This window comes from Rhinolophus sinicus, chromosome X (genome assembly GCF_036562045.2).
Source record: "Rhinolophus sinicus isolate RSC01 chromosome X, ASM3656204v1, whole genome shotgun sequence".
Classification (NCBI taxonomy): domain Eukaryota; kingdom Metazoa; phylum Chordata; class Mammalia; order Chiroptera; family Rhinolophidae; genus Rhinolophus; species Rhinolophus sinicus.
Genome location: NC_133768.1, coordinates 110,875,221 through 110,894,796, shown reverse-complemented (window position 1 = coordinate 110,894,796; position 19,576 = coordinate 110,875,221). Strand labels below are relative to the sequence as shown.

The 19,576-nt window shown below is 52.3% G+C and overlaps 2 protein-coding genes across 11 annotated transcripts in view; one reads left to right on the top strand and one right to left on the bottom strand.

Annotated features, from left to right (window-relative positions):
* Positions 1 to 521: 521 nt before the first annotated feature.
* On the top strand, positions 522 to 12,115 carry CCNQ (cyclin Q). 2 transcript variants are annotated; one of them, XM_019755169.2, is made up of 5 exons: positions 522 to 774; positions 3,379 to 3,562; positions 5,299 to 5,431; positions 7,429 to 7,656; positions 11,588 to 12,115. In XM_019755169.2, exons 1-5 carry the CDS (start codon positions 657 to 659, stop codon positions 11,675 to 11,677), a joined length of 753 nt encoding a protein of 250 aa, XP_019610728.1. In that variant the 5' UTR covers positions 522 to 656; the 3' UTR covers positions 11,678 to 12,115. The 2 variants fall into 2 exon arrangements, with proteins under 2 accessions (XP_019610728.1, XP_019610729.1); XM_019755170.2 differs by having other exon boundaries at positions 523 to 774; positions 11,648 to 12,115.
* A 4,399-nt stretch (positions 12,116 to 16,514) lies between these two features.
* ATP2B3 (ATPase plasma membrane Ca2+ transporting 3) overlaps positions 16,515 to 19,576 on the bottom strand; it is a 69,073-nt gene continuing 66,011 nt past the window's right edge. For all 9 annotated transcript variants that reach the window (XM_074323931.1, XM_074323936.1, XM_074323937.1 and 6 more), the window contains one exon: positions 16,515 to 19,561. In XM_074323931.1, the coding sequence (XP_074180032.1) occupies positions 19,241 to 19,561 (321 nt within the window). In that variant the 3' untranslated portion in view covers positions 16,515 to 19,240. The remainder of the gene's footprint in view (positions 19,562 to 19,576) is intronic.

Below are 19,576 nucleotides of genomic sequence, written 5' to 3'. Positions count from 1 at the left end.
GGGTGTCCTGGTGCCCCGGCCCTAAGCCCGTGACCTCTCTGCACCCTTACAGAGTAGCCCAGAGGGTTCTGGCTGCCGGACAGTACGGCGTGCAGCCCCCTAAGCCCTAAGACGGGGCATATAGTCTTCGGGGACAGGGCGTAAGGCTCCCAGGTACCGGGCTTGACGTTCCCAAGGGGGAGGCATGAGGCGTCCGAGGGCAGGGCGATCTGTGTCCCAGGCTGAGGCGTGAGTCTCCTGAGAGCGGAGAGTGCATCTTTCGGTGGCAGGGCACCGGCCTCCCAGGGGCGGGGCGTCGGCTATCAAAGGCGGGGCATGAAGCGTCCTAGAGCGCCGTGGCGAGCATGGGGTGGGGGGGGGGGTGGCGGGTGCCAGCCAGCCGTCAGGCAGCACCGGTCTCTGCGCCTGCGTCTGGTCCTGGGCCTGCGCCTGCGCGCTCACCCAGGCCCGCCTTCTGCGCGCCGCCGCGCGCTCACCCCCAGGGGGGCCGGGGAGGGCGGGGGGCGAGGGGGGTACGGGCTGGCCCCGGCGGGGTGGGGCAGGTGGGGCCGCCTGGCGGGCCAGGGCGGCCGCGCCCGCCGCGAGGACCCCGGGAGCCGGCCGCCGCGCGCTGGGGACATTTGTCCTTCCAGCCGGGGGTCTGGGGCCGGGGCCTCATGGAGGCCGTTGGCCAGGACAGCTGCGGAGGAGGGGACGCGGCGCGGGGCACCGAGTGGCGGCCGGCACCCGAGGCAAGGGTGCACTTTCGAGTGACGAGGTTCATCATGGAGGCAGGTAACCTTGGCCAGGAAGAGGGCAGGCCTTGCGCGGACGGGACGTGGAAGCCAGGGCCACGGTGCTGCACTTTCACCGTGGCGGCCCTGACCGGCCCTGGGAGGGTCCGGCCCGTGGGCCGTGGCCGGCGTGGTGGGGCCCCGCTTCTCGAAGGAGGGGACTCGCAGGACGTGGAACTGGCGAGTGTGGGCAAAGGGAAGAGACCGGGCCTGAAACGGGCCAATGCCTTTCCGTCACGCCCTGTGTACTACGCTCTGAGCCGCAAGGCAGACGCAGTCATTGTCATTTCACGATCACGATCGGGCGCGCAGGCCCAAAGAGAGGGTGTGGAAAGGGACAGGCCCCAGCTAGAAGGTGGCCGAGGCCCGGCTCCCGCAGTTCGGTTGAGTGTACAGCGCCTTTAGCCATGGGAGCACCTTTAGCCATGCCTGTCCCCATACGGGGACACGGTATGGCACTTGGCCTCACGGAGCCTCTTGGAGCACGCGCTTGGTGAGGCTCGTGACAAGCCTTGTTGGAGAGGTCCTGTCACACGGAGGACCCAGGGTACAGCTGGCATTTTGAACCCTTCCAGGCTGCCCACAGTGGTGTTGTGGTCCCTGCTCCCAAGGCGAGACAATGAAGCCAATCGATTTATGTAGAAACATTGTTTCTCTGCCAATTGTATCTTATTCAGCTGACAGACAGTTACTTCCTATCTTTGTTACATTGTGTATAGGAGAGGGGTTGGATGAGCCTGCTTTCAAGTCAAGATGGGCAGAGTTTGTGGAAATGATCCAGGACCATAAATCCCAGTGAGCTGTACGTTTAATTTCTAAGAAGAGTTGCAAAGCGTATCAGGAAGGATGGCAGTGTCCCCTCAGATCCATGTGCTCAGAGGGCCCATGTAAACCAGGGAAGCATGCTGCCCTTGGATGGTTTGCTGTGTGAAACAAGACTTGGGGGTTCATGAGCAGTAAATACCCCCTTATTGACATCTCTGGGAAGGAGGGGTCCCATGTAGGAACTGTTGATGCAACTGAAGTTTAAACCTTGAAATGCTAAAAGCTCTTTCAGTATCACTTTCCAAGGACTTCTTTACACAACGTATTGCATAAGCCCTTGCCTTCTGCGAGGCTGAATACTGGTCTTCCAGAGATGTCCCCATTCTCATCTCTGGAACCTGTGATTGTTACCTCATGTAGCAAAAGAGATTTGGCAGATGGGCTTAAGCATCTTGATATGGGGGAACTATCATAGATTATCCAGTGCTCCTGATAGAACCACACCCGTCCTCAAAGAGAGAGAGGCAGGAGGAGTGATAGTAAGGGAAGGCTATAAGATGATGGAAGCAGACTTAGAAGACGCTGCACCACTGGCTTTAAAGATGGAGGAAGGGGCCATGGGCCAAAGAGTGCAAGCAGGTATCTCTAGAAGCTGGAAAGGGCAAGGAAACAGGGTCCTCCCCTGCCTCCAGAAGGAACCAGCCCTGCTGGCAGCTTGAGTTTAGCCCACTAAGACTCATTTCAGACTTCTGACCACCAGGATTGTAAGGGGAAAAATGTGTGTTGTTTTAAGCCACCCAGTTTATGGTAATATTTTAACGTGGCCCTAGGGAACTAATATGCCTTCTTAGGTAGATGTTGAACGTAATCTTAATGATTGATTGTTGGTTGTTCTCTACCTACTTCTTTCGGGCCATTGCATGTCATTTAATCTTCTCTTGTTAACCCTGGTCATTGTGAATTTGTTTTGGTTCTGGGACCCAATGTGGTGATTTCCTTGGGAGCTGTCTGGGGGTGGAGTGGGGGATGGGCCTTAACCCCTAAATCAAACGACCACACTCTGGTTTTTCAGTTCTGTTCCCTCCCTTTCCAGTGTGTCGGTCTTCATCTTTGGGGCCTGGCTGTGGCCATAGATGTTGCTTTTCTCCTGCTCTGCCTGCGATTACCTTTGGCAGTCACCCTGCTTGCTTATTGCCTTTCCTAACCTGCAGACTGGAAAACCAGTGCTGAATATAATCTTTAACTGTAACCTCAGGACTTGTGGGGTCTGTTGAATGTTCAGAGACCTTTTTTCGCTCCTGTCATCTTGGCAGGATTTTGGTTAGGTGAGCTGTGGGAATGGAGGTGATCTCTAGGTAAATGCTTGCTAAGGTGGTCCTTTCCAAGATGTCCAGAAGCTGGAAGGCCAGGTACTACCTGAGCAGTAGTCTGAAACCCTGCTCTACCCAGTGTGGTTTGCAGATTAGTAGTTTAGGTGTGACCTGGGGCCATGATAAAAGAGTGGAATTTGCATAGCTATTGAAGCATTTGAGCACAAGCCCTAGGGGCTTATTAGCCCATTAGAGTCTGAGAAGCCTTGCTCTAACCCCCTCAGGCGGAGGAACCAATGAAAGACCAGCGCCTACTGGCTCAGCTCTAAGCTCTTCCTCTTATCTGAGCAGTTCCCGTCACACTTTAGCAGGGGGCGGGCGCTGGATTGAAGTATCTTTTTTTTTTTAATTTATTTTTTTAATTTATTGGGGTGACAATTGTTAGTAAAGTTACATAGATTTCAGGTGTACAATTCTGTATTACATCATCTATAAATCCCATTGTGTGTTTGCCTACTTTCTCTTGGTAGGTGTCAAGCTAGGGATGCAGTCCATTCCCATTGCCACTGCCTGTACCATTTACCATAAGTTCTTCTGCGAGATCAACGTGGACGCCTATGACCCCTACTTAGTTGCCATGTCTTCCCTTTACTTGGCTGGCAAAGTGGAAGAGCAGCACCTGCGTACTCGTGACATCATCAACGTGTCCAACAGGTAACAGCTTTGGGGTCCAGGCATTTGGGAGGAATTCCTGGTGTCTGCCCCAATGGGAGGGTGGAGAAGGTCCCACTGGGCCCTGCCCTCCAGGTGGTAGCAGTCAAGGTCAGAAGGAAGCACCTGGGTGGCCTTGAACTGGGGCTGGAAGCGCTACCGTATTTCCCCGAAAATAAGACCGGGTGTTATATTAATTTTTGCTCCAAAAGACGCATTAGGGCTTATGTTCAGGGGCTGTCCTCCTGAAAAATCATGCTGGGGCTTACTTTCCAGTTAGGTCTTAGTTTTGGGGAAACACGGTAGCAGCAAAGGCTCATGGGAATGAGCCTGGCGTCAAAATCCCTGGGGGTGGAATCTTTGAGAAAGACGCTGGGGCCAAACGCCAGATGGAATGTGGAAGGAGGGTGGATATGAGGTTGCCCCCGGTGTCACTGTGGAGGGCGTGGCTGGAACAGAGGGAGCTTGGAGAGATGTGTTGAAGGAGATTCGTCTGGTGTCTTGGACAGGACGGATTGAACCAGTTGGGTTCTGTAGGCCCCGTAGGTCGAGCCATCACACAGGGAAGGGCGTGGACCCAGCTGGGCAATCATTTTATTTAGATGCTGAGAGAAACCCAGTCAGTTGCTAAGCAGCATCTCTGGCCTCAGGGTGGGCATGGTGGTCAGTGCGTGACACCCCAGGGCCCAAGCGGCCGTGTACCGTGTTCCTGTTGGGGAAGGATGCAGGGGTCCAGCCCGCCGGGCTGGCTGCACTGAGGAGGCCTGTGGGGCCCAGGAAAAAGTGATTTATGGAAAGTTACTGACTAGTGGTGCATGAAAGCCTTTCCAGGAACTCTAATCATTAGGAAAGAAAACTATTTTGTGTTGTTTCTCTTTCAATAAGCGGGTAATGGAAAAAAAGTACTCCCCACCCCCTAAGCATGGCAGGTTCACAGTGTACCTCGAAAGACTAAGAGAAAAACAGGAGAGGGAAGTGAGGAAGGGCAGCTGGAGTCCATCTGTAATTGCCAGGTCCCCAGCAGGGAGGACCGACAGAAGAGGAAATTGTATGGATCGCTAATTAGATGTGGCCCCCCCGGGTGGGGTTCTGTGGGAAATTGGAAAATGAGTGAGGAACTAAGAAGGGTGAGTCACCAGCAGGGAGTCTTGATTACTTAAGTGTGAATCCTGTTCTCTCACCTGCATAGGTGGGGGTGTTGTGGGCGTATAAGGCATAAATAAGGACAGAACGATCTGGGAAGAAGGCAAGACAACAGTGGGAAATAGAAAGCTGAAGTACATTTACTCTTCTGAATACATCACCCCCATGATATGTGTAAAGACCTTCCTCGGGCCCAGAGTGAGAGCCCTGTGCATTGCCATCCAGGTGGGAAAGGCTGTCCCTGATGCCAGGCTGACTATAACAGGAAGCCAAGCCGCCTCGGCCTGCTAGAGCTTCCAGTTCCTCTGGAGCAATGGCAGAGAGCCCATCTTTACACTTGACGCCTTGCTGAGTGACATGGGACAGCCCATTGTGGCTAAAACGAGAAGCTGGCGTCTTTTCTCCATTGGTGGCTCTTTTTATCCTGTACACTAGACATGTAGATGAAGAGTGATTTATCAAAATGGAAGGCGAATGACACTATGTTAACCTATGGCAGAAGGACATTGGGATTTGTATCTGGACAGCATGTGACTGCAGGGGCTCCTCGGGGCCATTTCCTTGGCTACCGTAAGCGTTGCCATTTGTCGGCATAGGTACTTTCACCCGGGCAGCGAGCCCTTGGAGCTGGACTCCCACTTCTGGGCGCTTCGGGACAGCATTGTGCAGTGCGAGCTCCTTGTGCTGAGGGTACTGCGTTTCCAAGTCTCCTTTCAACACCCACACAAGGTACGAACCTCTTTGTCCCTGCTACCAACAGTGCACCCATCTACTCCTTGACAGCACTTGGGGGGCATAGGAAAAGCAGGGCCACAGCTGGGCCCCGGGGCTCCCGACTGCACGGTCACTGGCTCAGGCACCCTCTCCTGTCCCACTCTCGGGGTTTTCTCAGGTTCTGCCTTTCTGCTTCCTTGGCTGTGGCCACAAGCCGATCCGTGTGACCCTCTGAAGCCCTTGCAGGTTCTGTGATCCATCTAGATTGTGTGCTCAGTGAGCCATGGGAAAACAGAGCTGCTTTTGTGACCTGTCCCTGAGATGTGTTGTCCTATGTTGGAGCTTGCGTCCAGCTCAGTCGTGCTTAGAAACCCACGAGAAAAGCTGAGTCGCTTGTGCTAAGTAGCACACTTTTGACCACTGGGAACACAGGAAGTCACAACAGAACTGTTTCAAACAGCAGAAAAAGGGACACGTGGAACCCTTAGGGCACTGGGAAGGGTGGCTTGCAGACAGAGAGGGGAGCGGAGGCGGGGGTGGGGAAGGGGAGGAAAGGTTGTGACGTGGGCTCTGTACCAGGATTTTGTTTGTTTTTCATTGAAGTTTTTATTGAGGTAAGTGTAGATTTACAAGCAGTCGGAGGAAATAACAGAGATCTCATCTGAGATGGAGACATTGCCCAGTTTCCCTGAATGGAAACAGTTTGTGAAACTTCCCCAACATGGCAGCGAGGGTGTGGGCATCGCTGCAGCGCCCTGCTTCCTGGTGCTCCTTGGTCTTGACTTGTAGTGTACTAGTGCCGTGCAACACACTTGTATCGCTTGTGTACCTTCATGTATCTACCACCCCAGTCAGGTACCAAATGAGTCCTTCCTCCTTCGTGCTGCTCTCTGTATTACAATGTCACCCTTCCAAACGCCTCCCTACTCCTGGAGACACCTGCTGGCCATTTCTAAACAGCTGTGTTTTCGTGGTCCTTGTCTGGGGAAGAACAGCTCTTGCCGGCCCCCAGGAGTGGGGCCCCGTGTGACCTGTGAGCCTTGCCTTTCCCCTCCCATCCGGCTTAGGGTGGGCATAAAGTGGTGGGTAAGTCCCCTCCTCTGGGTGTGCTGGAGCCCCACACACGTGTGTTCGTGCCTGTCGAGTGGGCTCAGCAGTGTGTTCGGTAGAGTGGGAGGTGCAGGCAAAGCAGCTGTCTTCCGGAGCATTTGAGATCTTGCTTCCTGACAATTGTCGTCAGTTTTGGCTCAAATAAAACACTTATAAAAATTCAAAAAAAAAAAAAAAAAAAAGGAAAAAAAAAGCAGCTGTCTTCCCAGAGCGCTGGAGCTGACAGACAGCTGAGCTGGAAGGTCATTCATAAAGAGTTCATAGCCATCAGCACGACTGCAAAACACAGTCACCTCTTCTCTAAGCCTCCTGAAAGCAGGTTTTCTGTCACCGGCTGGCCCCTAGCCTCAGGCTGGGCACATGGGCGCCACGTTCTGTTCTGCAGATAAGGGGGCTGTTTCTGGAGCTTATGTTTGAGTGGGGCAAGGGGCTGGGCAGAGTGATTGCTGACAGTGGCCGGAGCGGGGCCATGTGGTGAAGAGGGATTTCTGTGGGGGTGACCATCAAGAGTGACCCAGGTGGGTTTCAGGAGCTGTGCCTGGAGCACGAGAGTGGGTGGGCATGATTTCAGGTGGAGGGGGCGGAGCGCCAGAGCCCTGACATGGAGCACACCTGGTGCTGTCAAATCTGGCGGGAAGGTGGGGTACGGATGAAGAGGCCGAGAGGGAGACCAGGCTTGGAGGCCAGTGGAAGGCACTGGGGCTTTTTTCTAAGTGACACAGGGAGCCATTGGAGGATTTGGACAGGAAGGTGTCTCGCTCCGATCTGTTTTATACACAGCAAGACAGCTTAAGGGAGAGTGGCTGGCAGACTGAGGGACCACAGTGCCTCACAGTGAGGAGGCAGGTGACTTGGGGGCCAGAGCCCCGAAAGCCAACTGGCTGACTGGCGTATCTTTACAGTACCTGCTCCACTACCTGATTTCCCTCAAGAACTGGCTGAATCGTTACAGCTGGCAGCGGACCCCCATCTCCATCACTGCCTGGGCCCTGCTACGGGACAGCTACCATGGGGGGCTGTGCCTCCGGTTCCGGGCTCAGCACATAGCCGCGGCAGTGCTCCACCTGGCCCTGCAGGTCTATGGGGTCGAGGTACCCGCGGAGGCCGAGGCCGAGAAGCCGTGGTGGCAGGTGAGGTGACTGCTCAGTGCACTGGCATGGGTCCCTCTTTCCTTTGCCTAAGGACTTTCAGGACTTTGTCTGTACCTGGGTGTTCATGTGTCTTTCTAGTAATTTTCCATGAGGGCAGATGTGGGCCACTTGGGATGACTAAATCTTGAAAATACCCTGTCATGTCTAAGTCTAAGGCAGGGATTCTCCCCATTGGCACTGTGGGCATTTGGGCCGGGTCATTCTCGGTGGTGGGGCGTCCTGGGTACTGTAGGATGTTGAGCAGCATCTCTGCCCTCTTCCCACTCAATGCCAGGGGCACCTTCCATACCAGTCGTGACAACTAAAAATGTCTCCAGACATTGCCAAGTGTGCCAGGGTAGGGGTTGTCCCCAGTTGGGAACCACTGAGCTCAGCCAAGCACTTCTATTAAATTGAGCAGGAGCTTGTCATAGATCAGAGGTTAGTAAACCTGGCTTCACATCAGAAGTATAGGGAGGTACTCTAAAAAGATAAGTGGATGCTAGATAGGTAGATAGTAGAGACAGGTAGATAGGTAGGTAGGTGAGTGGGTAGATGGGTGGGTGGGTGGATAGATAGATAGATGCTTGTAGATAGATAGTAGATGGATAGATGGATCGATAGATTAGATAGATGATGGATAGGTAGGTAGATGATATTAGATAGGTAGATAGAGAGACAAATAGATGGATAGATGGATGGATGGATGAATAGATTAGATGGATGGTAGATTAGCTAGATGATAGGTAGGTAGATAGAGACAGAGATGAAACTGATGACTGATGTATTCCCCTGCCAACCCCAGACCTACTAAATCTGTAGTGTAGTTTGTAGAGAGCAAGTTAAAATCTGTCCATTGGAAGGGCTGTGCTCAAGTACTTCTGCAGTCCCGTCTGATTTTCCCTCAGTAACCCCACTGTTTCAAAATGGAATGTTGAGATCATTTTCGGGTTTTCCTTTCCCATACTTGAAGTTTGCTGTTCCTTTCTTCATAACACCTCATTGACTGGCCTTGTCCTAGAATGAGGTTCTATGTAAGCAGAGTTGGAGGTAACTGCAGGTTTCTCCTTTTTGTGCAGTACCTACGCCACCCCCACAAACCCACAGTAGCCAGAAATCTTCTAAAAGGTGTCATCTGTTTCCCCCAATAGAAGGTGCCCCCTGGGTGCCTTCCTGGCTTGCTCCTCACTCTCACTCCTCTCCTGCGGCTCTTGGCTTAAACGATACCTCCCCTTTTCCTGACGCTGCCTCCCCCTAGCCTGCTTGCCCTCCATGGGACATCACAGTTTTTCCTGCTCTTTGCTCTGCTGGCCTTTATAGTCCGTCTAATTCCCCTCCCCCCACGCCAACACTGTATGCACCTGGAGGCCAGGGTTCTTGTCTGCTTTATCAGCTGACCTGTGTCAGTGCCTAGACCCAGCATAGTAGGTGCTCACGTGTCTGAACAAACGCATCCATACCTGGTCTTGGACCAGACGCACCCCTGCAGCAGCGTTGGGATGAAAAGGCGTCTGTGTGGACAGAAAATACTGCTCCGTGCTGGGGCTTCTCGGGGAGTTCCAGATCATGTACCCACAGTGTCCTTGCTCGGTTGGAATCAGGTGGTGGCAAAGGGGCTGCCACTTTCTGGCCCTGCTTTCTGAGGGCATCTGGTGGGCATGGCAGCCCCAGTCCCTCAGCTGCTTGGATCTGTGATGTCACTGGTTTCCCCTTGCCCCTGCCGGCTCTTCTCCATGTGTCTGCCTTTCTGCTCTCCTTTCACTTCACTTGCTCCTGAACTTCACTGGGCGCCACCGCACTGCCTCTCCTTCACGCACTCGGCCCTCATGAAAGAAGAGCGCTGGGAAGCAGTTCTGCCATGAGCCGTTTTCGGGGCACCACAGACTTACCCAGTAATGGTTACGACTGTGAAGAAGTGGCTTCTTTGGGGGCAGCATGCTCATGTCCACCCACCTCTTCAGCTTTTCTGGATGGCTCCGGGCCTTGTGCACTGGGAGCATCCAGAATCCCAGCACCCCTTGGGCTTGTGAGCGGCGAGGCTGGCTCCCAACGACACACCGCCTGCATGTCCTGGGACACTTGCGTCTGATTTGTGAAACGCTTTTCCTGCTCGCATGCTCTCCGCCGCCACTTTGTGCAGCAACCGCCTCTCTTGTCACTTGTCTGCTGTGGGCTGGGGCTTCGCTGCGCTGGTCAGGAGACTTAGCAGAGCTTGATGCACTTCCCTGCCAGAAGCCTGCCCGCACTCGAACATGCTAGTGATGGCAGGCCTTTGTGCTAAGCTGTGTCGGGCCTCTGGGTCCGTGAAGCACCGCCTCTAAAGCAATCGCATGTTGTAGCATGTGTCAGAGTGTCCGTCCTCTTTAAGGCTGAATACTATTCCATGGTCTGGATGGACCACATCATGTTTATCCGGCCTTCCATGGAGGGACACAAGCTTGCTTCCACCCTTCGGCCCTCGACTACTTTTTAACAGTCACTTCTCAGCTTGGGGTCTCCAGGAGCACACAGGTAGTGGATTCTGATGAGCAAGCCCATATTTTTGAAGTATTTGTTTTCCACCCAGAATCCAGGGCGAGATGGGTGGCCAGTCTTCCTGAGCCAGGGTCTGGGAAGAGGGGAGGTTTCCAGGTCACTGTTTCCCTCCTGAGGTGATAGCCTGTGGAGGGTCCTATGGGGGCCGTGGAGGGGGTATGCTCAGGTCCAGAGTTTGTTCTGGCTTGGCCTAAAGGCCTGACCCTCATGGCACCTCGGTTCTCTAGGCGGCAACCCCGTGATCCAGAGGGCCACAGCATCCAACCAAGGGCTCCTTGTTCTGCTTTTTACTTCCCATGTCATCAGGGGTCCCCAAGAGCACCCTCAGGCTCAATGCTTGGCTAGGAAGACTCAAAGAACTCAGAAAAGCCATTATACTTGTGGTCATGGTTGTATGGTTAATTACACCGAAAGGATACAGATTGAAATCAGAAAAAAAAAAAGGAGCCTATGTGGGGCGGGTCCAGGAGACACCAGGCGAGAGCTCCCAGGTCCTCTGCCCATGGCGTCATGAGGACAGCGCAATGTCCCCAGCAACGGTGTTTGACAGCACGCACGGAGAGTTGCCACCACAGAAGCTCCCCTGAGCGGTGGTGTCCAGGGACTTCACTGGAGTCCTTCCTGCGGGCCTGGAGTGCCTACATGGCTGACCCTAGTCATCAGTGTCCGGCCCCTGGAGGGCAAGCTCTATATGCAGCCCACGCCCCCACCAGAAAGCCTGTGTCAGCATAGACTACCTGGTGGGGCCCTCGGCCCAGGTAAACCAAGAGCTTCTCATCGGGCAGGACGTGCCAGGGGCCTAGAGGTGCCCTCCCAGGAGCCAGGCAAGGGCCAGATCTTCCTGGCGAATGTATAGGGTTAGTCCCGAGCTTCACTCCCCTCTTGGTTTGAGCCCCTGGGGCCTCACCTTACAATGTAATGAGCTCTCTGGCACAGTCACCAGGATGTCTGGTCCAGGCTCTAGAGCAGGTCCAGGTGTTCCCCCAGGGACCAGCCCAGGGTGGGGTGGGGTCCAGGTGATCTAGCCTGCCTATTTCTGGAAACCCCTCCCTTTCCTGTCCCAAGATTCCCAGAGGCCCCGCCCCCACTTGGAGAGGGAGGGTGGGAGGCAGGAGCCTGTGCTCCCTGCTCAGCTCCGTTACCAACTCCTGTGTAACCCAGGGCAAGTCCCCTCTCCTGTCTGGCTCAGATGATCACCCAGACCTCTTCCATCTGGAATGTTCTCTGCTTGGCAGGCTGGAACTGAACCGGCTTTACAGAGAGCCGCCATCCATTCCAATAGCCAAGTACCCGTGCCGTCCCCTGACCCCATGTGATGTAATTGCGCTTAGTGGCAGGTGCCTTGTTTTCACACAGAGGGAGTCTAATCGGAACCTGTTTTCCTTCTCCTTTCTAGGTGTTTAGTGACGACCTTACCAAGCCAATCATTGATAACATTGTGTCTGATCTCATTCAGATTTATACCATGGACACAGAGATCCCCTAAGGCCCTGGTCCAGGCCTGCCCAAAGAGAAGCCTGGGACGCTCGGTTGCCAGGGGACGGCACCACCACATCGCCGTGACTGCCGGTCCCCAGAGGACTGGTTTTGTGCTGCTGGAGACGGGCTGGTGAAGGCACTGACATGCTGCCACTTTGATTATCATGCTTTGACTGTCCCCGGCAGCCATGGTCCAGACGGTGACAGGGGCTGTGCCTCCAGCGGGCAGGAGCGCGCTGTGTGGGGCGGCCCCGAGGCGTCCGAGTCTGCTTTTGTCCTTTGACAGGACACCGACTATAGTTAAGGAGTAGAATCATGGAAGGAAAATAAAAGAACGATGGGAAGGTAGCCCTGGGGATTTTTTTAAAAGCCAGATTTATAGAAATTATGAATGTGTAACATAGATGAAAATTTATTTTGTATAATAAAAGAGCATACAAATCAACAGCGACACTGTTTCTTTGTTCTATAGCCCGAGCTGCCCTGTGGAGTTTATGGGTGCCATCCAGACTCGGTTTCCTGAGGGCGTGATGGCACCGCACGTCCCTATGTCATGGCAGCATGCTCTGAAGGAGCCCAGGTGTCTCACTCCTGCTCCATGGGGACATTTACAGGCAGGGCTTGACAAGCATGCTGCTTGGTGAGTGGCCATAAATTCTGGAAAGAGGGAGTATCATTTGGGTTCCAAAAACCAAGAGCTGATCAAAATGTAAGTAGGAAGTAATAGATTTTTTTTTTAATGTGAAGATACCGAGTCTAGATGGAGAGTCTGGAGAATCTCAGAGCTGTGGTAGGTACCACCCTGACTCCCACCTAAAAGGCACTTCTTCATGAGGGATTGCTCTTGGGCATGTCAGAGAAACTGAGCAGCCTGGGTTCTTCTCTCTGGAACTCCCCACTGGGCTCAGTGCATACTGGTGGGACCATCCTGTCAACACAATGGCATAGGGACTGGAAAAGTGTCGCAGGCACTTCCCTGCATTTGGCAGGTTGTTACCATGGACACGTGGGCTGTGGATACTGGCCACCATGTCCTATGGCACCCATGGGTGTGGGGGATGGCTGGAATGCCTGGAGTCCGCCAGGATGCTTTGGAGTCTCATCCCTAGTGGGGTGAACAGGGAGGGGTCACATACGGGTGTGTGCTGGAGTTTACGAAGAGACTGTTATTTGTTTTCAGGGTGAGGGATCCAAATAAATGTCCCCTTTCCCACTGTGTCCTTTCCACATCCGTACACTCAGCTCAATTGGGAGCCCTTGGAAGACAGGGTCGGCACCCAGACTTAGGACCTGGTGCTGTGACTCTGAGTATGGAGGGTGGCGGGTGAGGGGCCCAGTGGGGCAGGCCTCTGAGGGCAGTTTTGGTGCTCTCGCCAGTCCTTTCTGCCGTCTGCTGGTTAAAAAGCACCTCCCCTCTTCTCACACCAAAAACCGGGCACAGGTACTCCCGGGCCCCAGGCCTTTCTGTCCTGCACTGACTGGTCACTGCCCGTGACCGCCGCTTATTGTTGATGTGAATGGAACTAAAAGATAGATGTTTCACTTTTGGCTTCCCTGTCGTCTTTGCCCTGACAAGATCACAAACTCCTACAGAAGCTTCCATCTCTTGGGGTCTCCTCAGGTTCAGCATCCAGCGAGGCAGCTGGCCCCATGCACTTGATGGGAGGCTGTGTTCTCAGCTCTCACAAGGCAGAATCCTCTGGACGGAGGGCTCTCCAACCATACCTGTTCCAGTCTGTTTCCTCCCCACACCCTGCCCGCCACAGGACAGAACAGACATAAGGTGGGGATGGTTGGATAAAGCTCGCTAAGCAGTCAGTGAGTTTCCCCAGCCCTGGCTGACAGCAACCGTGCTGAACCCAGAAAGCACGGCCTGGAAACCGCTGGGATACTGGGGCTAACAGTCTCTGGAGATTTTGTGGGTCTAGTTTTCCTTTCCTGATGACTGAATACCAGGCAAGTGGCTTTCTCTCTATGGGACTAAATTTCCCATCTTATAAATTGAACAGGTCAGACCAAATCATCTCAGACTGTGATTGCTGTTTTAAAATCCCTTGACTTGCTGTGTGCCTGTCACACTGCTCTAGAGACTTACTGGCTTTGTGTCCTGGCCTCGGCCTGTCATCTCAGCGCTTGTCACCCTGTGTGTTTTCCTGATGCAGCTGGGACTGGAAACTCCCCCTTCAGTGTGTGTTGTCATTGTAATTGAGATGAAGGAAAGGTATTGGGACCTATGTGGCACTATCTGGGAATATGGGACACACCAGCCCTGCTTTGTAAGGACACTTTGGCCATAGGGTATAAATTAAGGTTAGTGGTACAGGATGGTTTTTGTTAGTTCGTTTGTTTTGGCTTCCTGTTACTGAGACTTTTTGTAGAAAATAACGGGGATTAAAAATATACAACCTCCCATCTCCTTTATTTTAGGTTCAAAAAGGTCAACAATGAGAGATTGAGAAGATTTTCTAGAACTTGAAGCTTCCAAAAGCTTTTTAGTCCAGATCATGTCTTAATTACTGTAAAGTGATAAATGGCTGAGCCTTACCTGGCCTGTCAACCTGATAGAAGGAGGTGGGCCAACCAGGTCCTATGAGGGACTCGGCCCATCTCTTCCTTTCCAGCTGTGATGGAGTGAATGGTGTCCCCCAGATATGTCCATGTCCTAACTCCCTGTGAATGGGACTTATTTGGAAATAGGGTCTTTGCAGATGTCGTCAGGATGATAGGACACCTACAAGAGTGGGGGGCCCTAATCCAACAGGACTGGTGTCCTTAGAAGAACAGGAGACACGCACAGAGGGAGAAGGCCATGTGAAGACACAAACACATGAGGAGAAGGCCATGTGACCATGGAGGCAGACACGAGTGATGCGGCTATTAGCCAAGGAATGCCAGCCACCACCAGAAACTGGAAGAGACAAGGAAAGACCCTTACCTAGAGCCTTGGAGGGAGCGTGGCCCAGTGCAATCCTCGATTTCAGACATCTGGTCTCCAGCACTGTGATAGGATAAATGTCTGTCTTTTGAAGCCCCCAACTTGTGGAGCTTTGTTATAGCAGCCCCCCAAAACTCCTCTATGGACCTTCCCCAGACTCCTGGCATGCACTCTTACTCTGAGTGGTGAAGATGGTGTCAGCTTAGTGGAGGGATGGGTGTTGTAGTTCCCTTGCTCTGAGCCATTTGGCTAAGTACCAATTCTTTCCCATGGGAAACCATGTTATATTTGAGTATGAGTCAGTGGAAAAGAGAATCCACAGACAAACATGAATGATTCTTTTGGGGGAGCACAGCATCTCTCCATGAGGCTATCTTGGTATGGCATTTTGCCCAATCGAGGCTTCCTTAACCTTACGGTTCAAGGTGGACTCGCACATCAATGAAGAAGCAAGTGCTCTTTGTTATTTGTCTGCTGTTTTCAGCTATTTGTCTTTTGGCCTTTTTTAGAAGTATAGACTGCAGTGGTACGGAGGGAACTGAGAAGCCATTTTTCTCCTTTCTTGGCACCTCCCCTGGAAAATGCGTCCTCTGGCACTGCCAAGTCTATAAGGGTGATGTGTGGAGTGGAGAAATAGAAATACAACGAAACGAGATGCGGAGTCTTGGCGTCATTGCTGCAGTAGTCATTTACAATTTTGGGGCCACAGCTGCCTTTGTGGCTATGCTGGTGGAGCAGAGGGGGCGGACCACAGCACAGATGTCCCTGTGCACAGGTGTTCAAAGACACCTGGTGAATGAAGGAATGAATGGGGGAGTAGCCCATGGAGCAAGTGAATGAGTGAAATAGTGGGTTTTTCTTTGCATGGCTTTGGGTGAAAGAGAACATCTCTGATTGGAACCCTTGTGCACTGCTCAGGGTGGGGGTGGGGGATATAAAATGGTGCAGCTGCTGTGGGAAACAGTTTGGCAGTTCCTCAAAAAAATAAACATAGCGTTAGCATATGACCCAGCAATTCCACTTCTGGGTGTGGACCCACAGGAATGGAAGGCAGGGACTCAAACAGATACGTGCACACTCATGTTCGCAGCAGCATTACTCACGGTCGCCAAGAGGCGGAAGCAACCCAGGTGCCCATCGACCGATGAACAGATAAACAAAATGAGGTCTAGCCGTGCCATGGAATAAAAAGGGAAGGAAATTCTGATACATCTTTCAACACGGATGAACCTTGGGGACATTATGCTGAGTGAAGTAAGCCAGTCACAAAAGGACAGATACTGTGTGATTCCACTTACATGAGGTCCCTGGAGGCGTCACACTTATAGAGACAGAAAGTAGGGTGGTTGGTGCCAGGGGCTGGGGTTGGCAGATGCAGAGCTAGTGTCGAATGGGGACAGATTTCAGTCTGGGAAGACGAAAAGTTCTGCGGATGGACAGGGGATGGTCGCACAACAGTGTGAATGATCTGAACTTAATGCCGCTGAACTGGACACTTAAAAATGGTTCCGATGGTAAATTCTATGCTATGTATAGTTTACCACAATTAAAAAAAAGAGGGAGTCTGCATGTGTGCCAGGGATCTGGCATTTGGGTTGGTGTGTTGGCATTGAATTGTTGCCATCGTCTTGGGTCCCCCTCACCCTTCTCAGAGGACACACCAGGTACCCAGGCCCTTCCACGTCAAGACAGAGGACCACCATGCAAACCTCCTCCAGGAATGCCTCTGACCCCAAAGGGCAGGCGAGCACTTTCCTCTTTCCATAAAGTTTGGAAAGGCGGCTGGCTGCACGCTCAGGGAAACTGCTACTCCCAAGGAGTGACCCAGCTGGGCAAAGCAGATGAAGATACCTCTCTTTCATTCCAGATGAGAATTCGTCAAATAATAAATGACACACATTACCCAGACCAGGATTGTAGGAGCCTTTCATTTTTTTTTTATACACAGAAATTTTGGCCTATTCTTTAAATTAGGAAATTTAACTACAGACTTTAAATTATTATGCATCTGTGGTCTTCCTCATTAAGATATTTTTGTTCATCTTTATAACAGGCAGATAAAAATGTAAGACATATTTAAAGACTGAACACAGTTGACCAAGCCATTCCATATAATATAATGCTTTATAGAGAGGGGCTCCCTGATGAGACAGGTCCCTCGGCCTGAAGACTACAGAAACCAGAGCAACGATCCGAGGTCACGGCACCCCTTTTCTGAACCCCACACCTTGCGGAAAGGCAACCTAGAGACTAAACAATCGACACGTACAGTAGGCAACTTTGTACAGCAGCAGCGAGGGTTTTCTTTTTTTTTTTTTAATATATATGGACCATTGGTTCTATCAATGTCTACAACAGAGAATGAAAAGAAGCCCATGAGTGTAGCATTATGCAGCTTGTCTTCTTCAATTTAAACATTTCCAATTTTATTTCTTGTTTAGGAACAGACAGACCCTCAACAAATTGAGTTGCCCTTTTTGTTGTGGCTATTTAAACAAGGACATAGGGAACAATTTACAAATGGATAACATTCTCAATGTGCCCTTTGGAAAAAAGGGATGGCTTTAAGTTATCTGTAGCTGGCATTTTAAGTGGGATTTCCTTTTCTAACCGAAATTCCTTTGCCCGAGATTTGACTACTCCTGCTCAGGGGTGACGTGGCACTCATGTTAAGCGTGGAGCATGTTTTGGCTGCCAGCGTGGATGCTCACAGATGCAGGTGGAGGTAAGACAAGTGCGTGATGGGCAGATCAGCCTTGCTTTCAGTCCAGCTGCTGCTCAACTGCTGAGCATGCCCATTTGCATATGCAGTTTCCATTCTGACCCTATGTCCCTCAGCGCCCAGCTGCCCCCGCCCAGTGGCTCAGCCCCAGAGACAGGCACATGGACGAGGGGTAGTTGGATCCCAACCGCCTCCCTGTAAGACTTGAGACAGATGAATTCAGATGGTAAAAGAACCCCGGCTTTTTCTGCATTTTCCTCCCTGGCGAGGGTGCATTCAAGGGAAACTGAGGCTTGGCACACTGGGTGCCCACACTGCAAGGAGAGGCTCCCGAGGGAACCATCTGGGGAGCCCAGGCCCAGCTCTCCCCACCTGCAGACCAGGTGTTCACCCGATGTGGTGAAGCTGACCTCCTCAGCTTTCCAGACTCATGAGAAAGAGCCACAGGAGCAATTAGAGCAACAGCCATGAGCATCGCTCCCAGGGGCTTTGCCTCAGCATCTGTTTTCCCTGATGGTGCCGTAGGTGGCTGCAGACACAAACCCATGCTGTTGCAGGTCATAGTTGTCCTTGAACGAGAAGACTGGGGTGGGAAGAGTGCTTTGGCGGGTGCTGACTGAGAACTTTTCCCAGTTACTTTATGGGTATCTCAGCAACAACTTCTCGGCAAAGAGGGGGAGTCCAGTTGGAGGCGCCCAGGGGGCTGGGGTCTGTACTGCGGCCGCATCAGCTCCTCTTGGGTTTTGATGGTACCTCTTCCTCTACTGCTTTCTGTCTGACTCTTCTCCCTCCACCCCTCCATTCTGGGTCCTCCCATGGGGTCAGACATGGCAGGGGGTGGAGCTTCATGCTCTTGAAGTTGGGGCATGAGCAAAGAAAGCCCACCAGCCAGAATTCAGCATTTGGAATTGACGTTGAAACCAAAGGAAACTGAAAGCAAAACTCTCGCTTCTACCTACTGGAGGGGCTCATTCTCATCAGTACTTTGGTATTTTCCTTTTAAATAAGAAATTCCATCGAAAGGGATTTTTTTCCTCTATAGGCAGGGGTCTCAAAGTGCAAATGTTTCGATTGTAACTGCTTCCACTTCGACCTTGCCCTCCACTCCCCTGAATTTCTACTTGGGAATCTCAATGGTGACATTGCCAGGACCTGTGCCAGGAGGACGGAGGACAGAGGGAAGGGAAAAGGAGCAGCGGGGGTGGGGTGGGGTGTGGAGAGGGCAAGCAACCAAAAAGATATTCTTGTAGTCTCGTTCCCTGAAAGAAAAAAACCTGCCACAATAAATAATAAAATTTCAAAATGAAAACACCTGATAAGAGGAATGGAAATATCATGCCGATAAATAGTTCCTTATTCTTTAAATATGCATCTGGTCATATATGTACGTATATGTCTATACGCACGCACACACGCACACACACAGAGACTGCACGTGTCCTGGGGATGGGGTGCTTGGCGGTGTGGGTACATTTGCAGGTGGCTCCCGCGGGTGGGCTGTCTGGGCAGGGGGCGTGCTTCCCAGCCCTGCAAAGCAGTGCTTGCCTATTTTCTTTTTGTATGAATCTGTGGATCCAATTGCTCTTCCGTGGGTGCGACAAAGCTCCCAATAAACTGAAACCAGCCCCCTGCCCCACAGCGCAGCCCAAATGACAAATGTCTGGTAGCATTGTAGTGTTCATTAAAAAAAAGCTTCGATAGAAAAAATGGGGGGAACACAGCTCTTCTTGCTCTCTAGTTTTTCCTCCCTCCTCCTCCTTCTCTTCCATCTCCTCCGTCCCAGGTCAGAAGCCTTGAATGGATTGGCTTCTTGCAAGTGCCCTGCGAGCAATGTCTTCAAGCGCCTTGGCCGTGCCCTCCTTGCTGTCCTGTGCGCGTGTGTGCAGGGGTGCGTGTGCCAAGAGCAGTTCTGCTTAGAGGGACGTCTCCATGCTGTGGATTGGACTCCCAGGTCTGGAAGAAAACACTGACGAGGTAGCTGACTTGGTGCCGTGCGTGGTCAGGTAGACGCCGCTGTCTATGGCATTGTTGTTCTGGTTGGGGGATGGGGGTGGGGGAGCCCGCAGGCGCTCCTCGTTCTCATCCACGTCCGTGTCATCTATGAGCGGGATGTTGTGGGTGTAGTCATTGATCAGAAAGTCGGGCGTTGCCATGAAGTTATGGATGGAGGTCTTGGATTCTGGTTTCTCCAGGCCTTCATAGAGTGAGCTACGGAATGCTTTCACTACCCGGATCTGGAGCGGGAGGTG

What these genes read in the sequence shown, in the direction of transcription:
- CCNQ (XM_019755169.2), top strand. Translation starts at nt 657, where the DNA reads ATGGAGGCCGTTGGCCAGGACAGCTGCGGAGGAGGGGACGCGGCGCGG. An exon ending in ATCATCAACGTGTCCAACAG is followed by an intron (nt 3,563 to 5,298) that starts GTAACAGCTTTG and finishes TTGTCGGCATAG; the next exon opens with GTACTTTCACCCGGGCAGCG. An exon ending in CCGAGAAGCCGTGGTGGCAG is followed by an intron (nt 7,657 to 11,587) that starts GTGAGGTGACTG and finishes TCTCCTTTCTAG; the next exon opens with GTGTTTAGTGACGACCTTAC.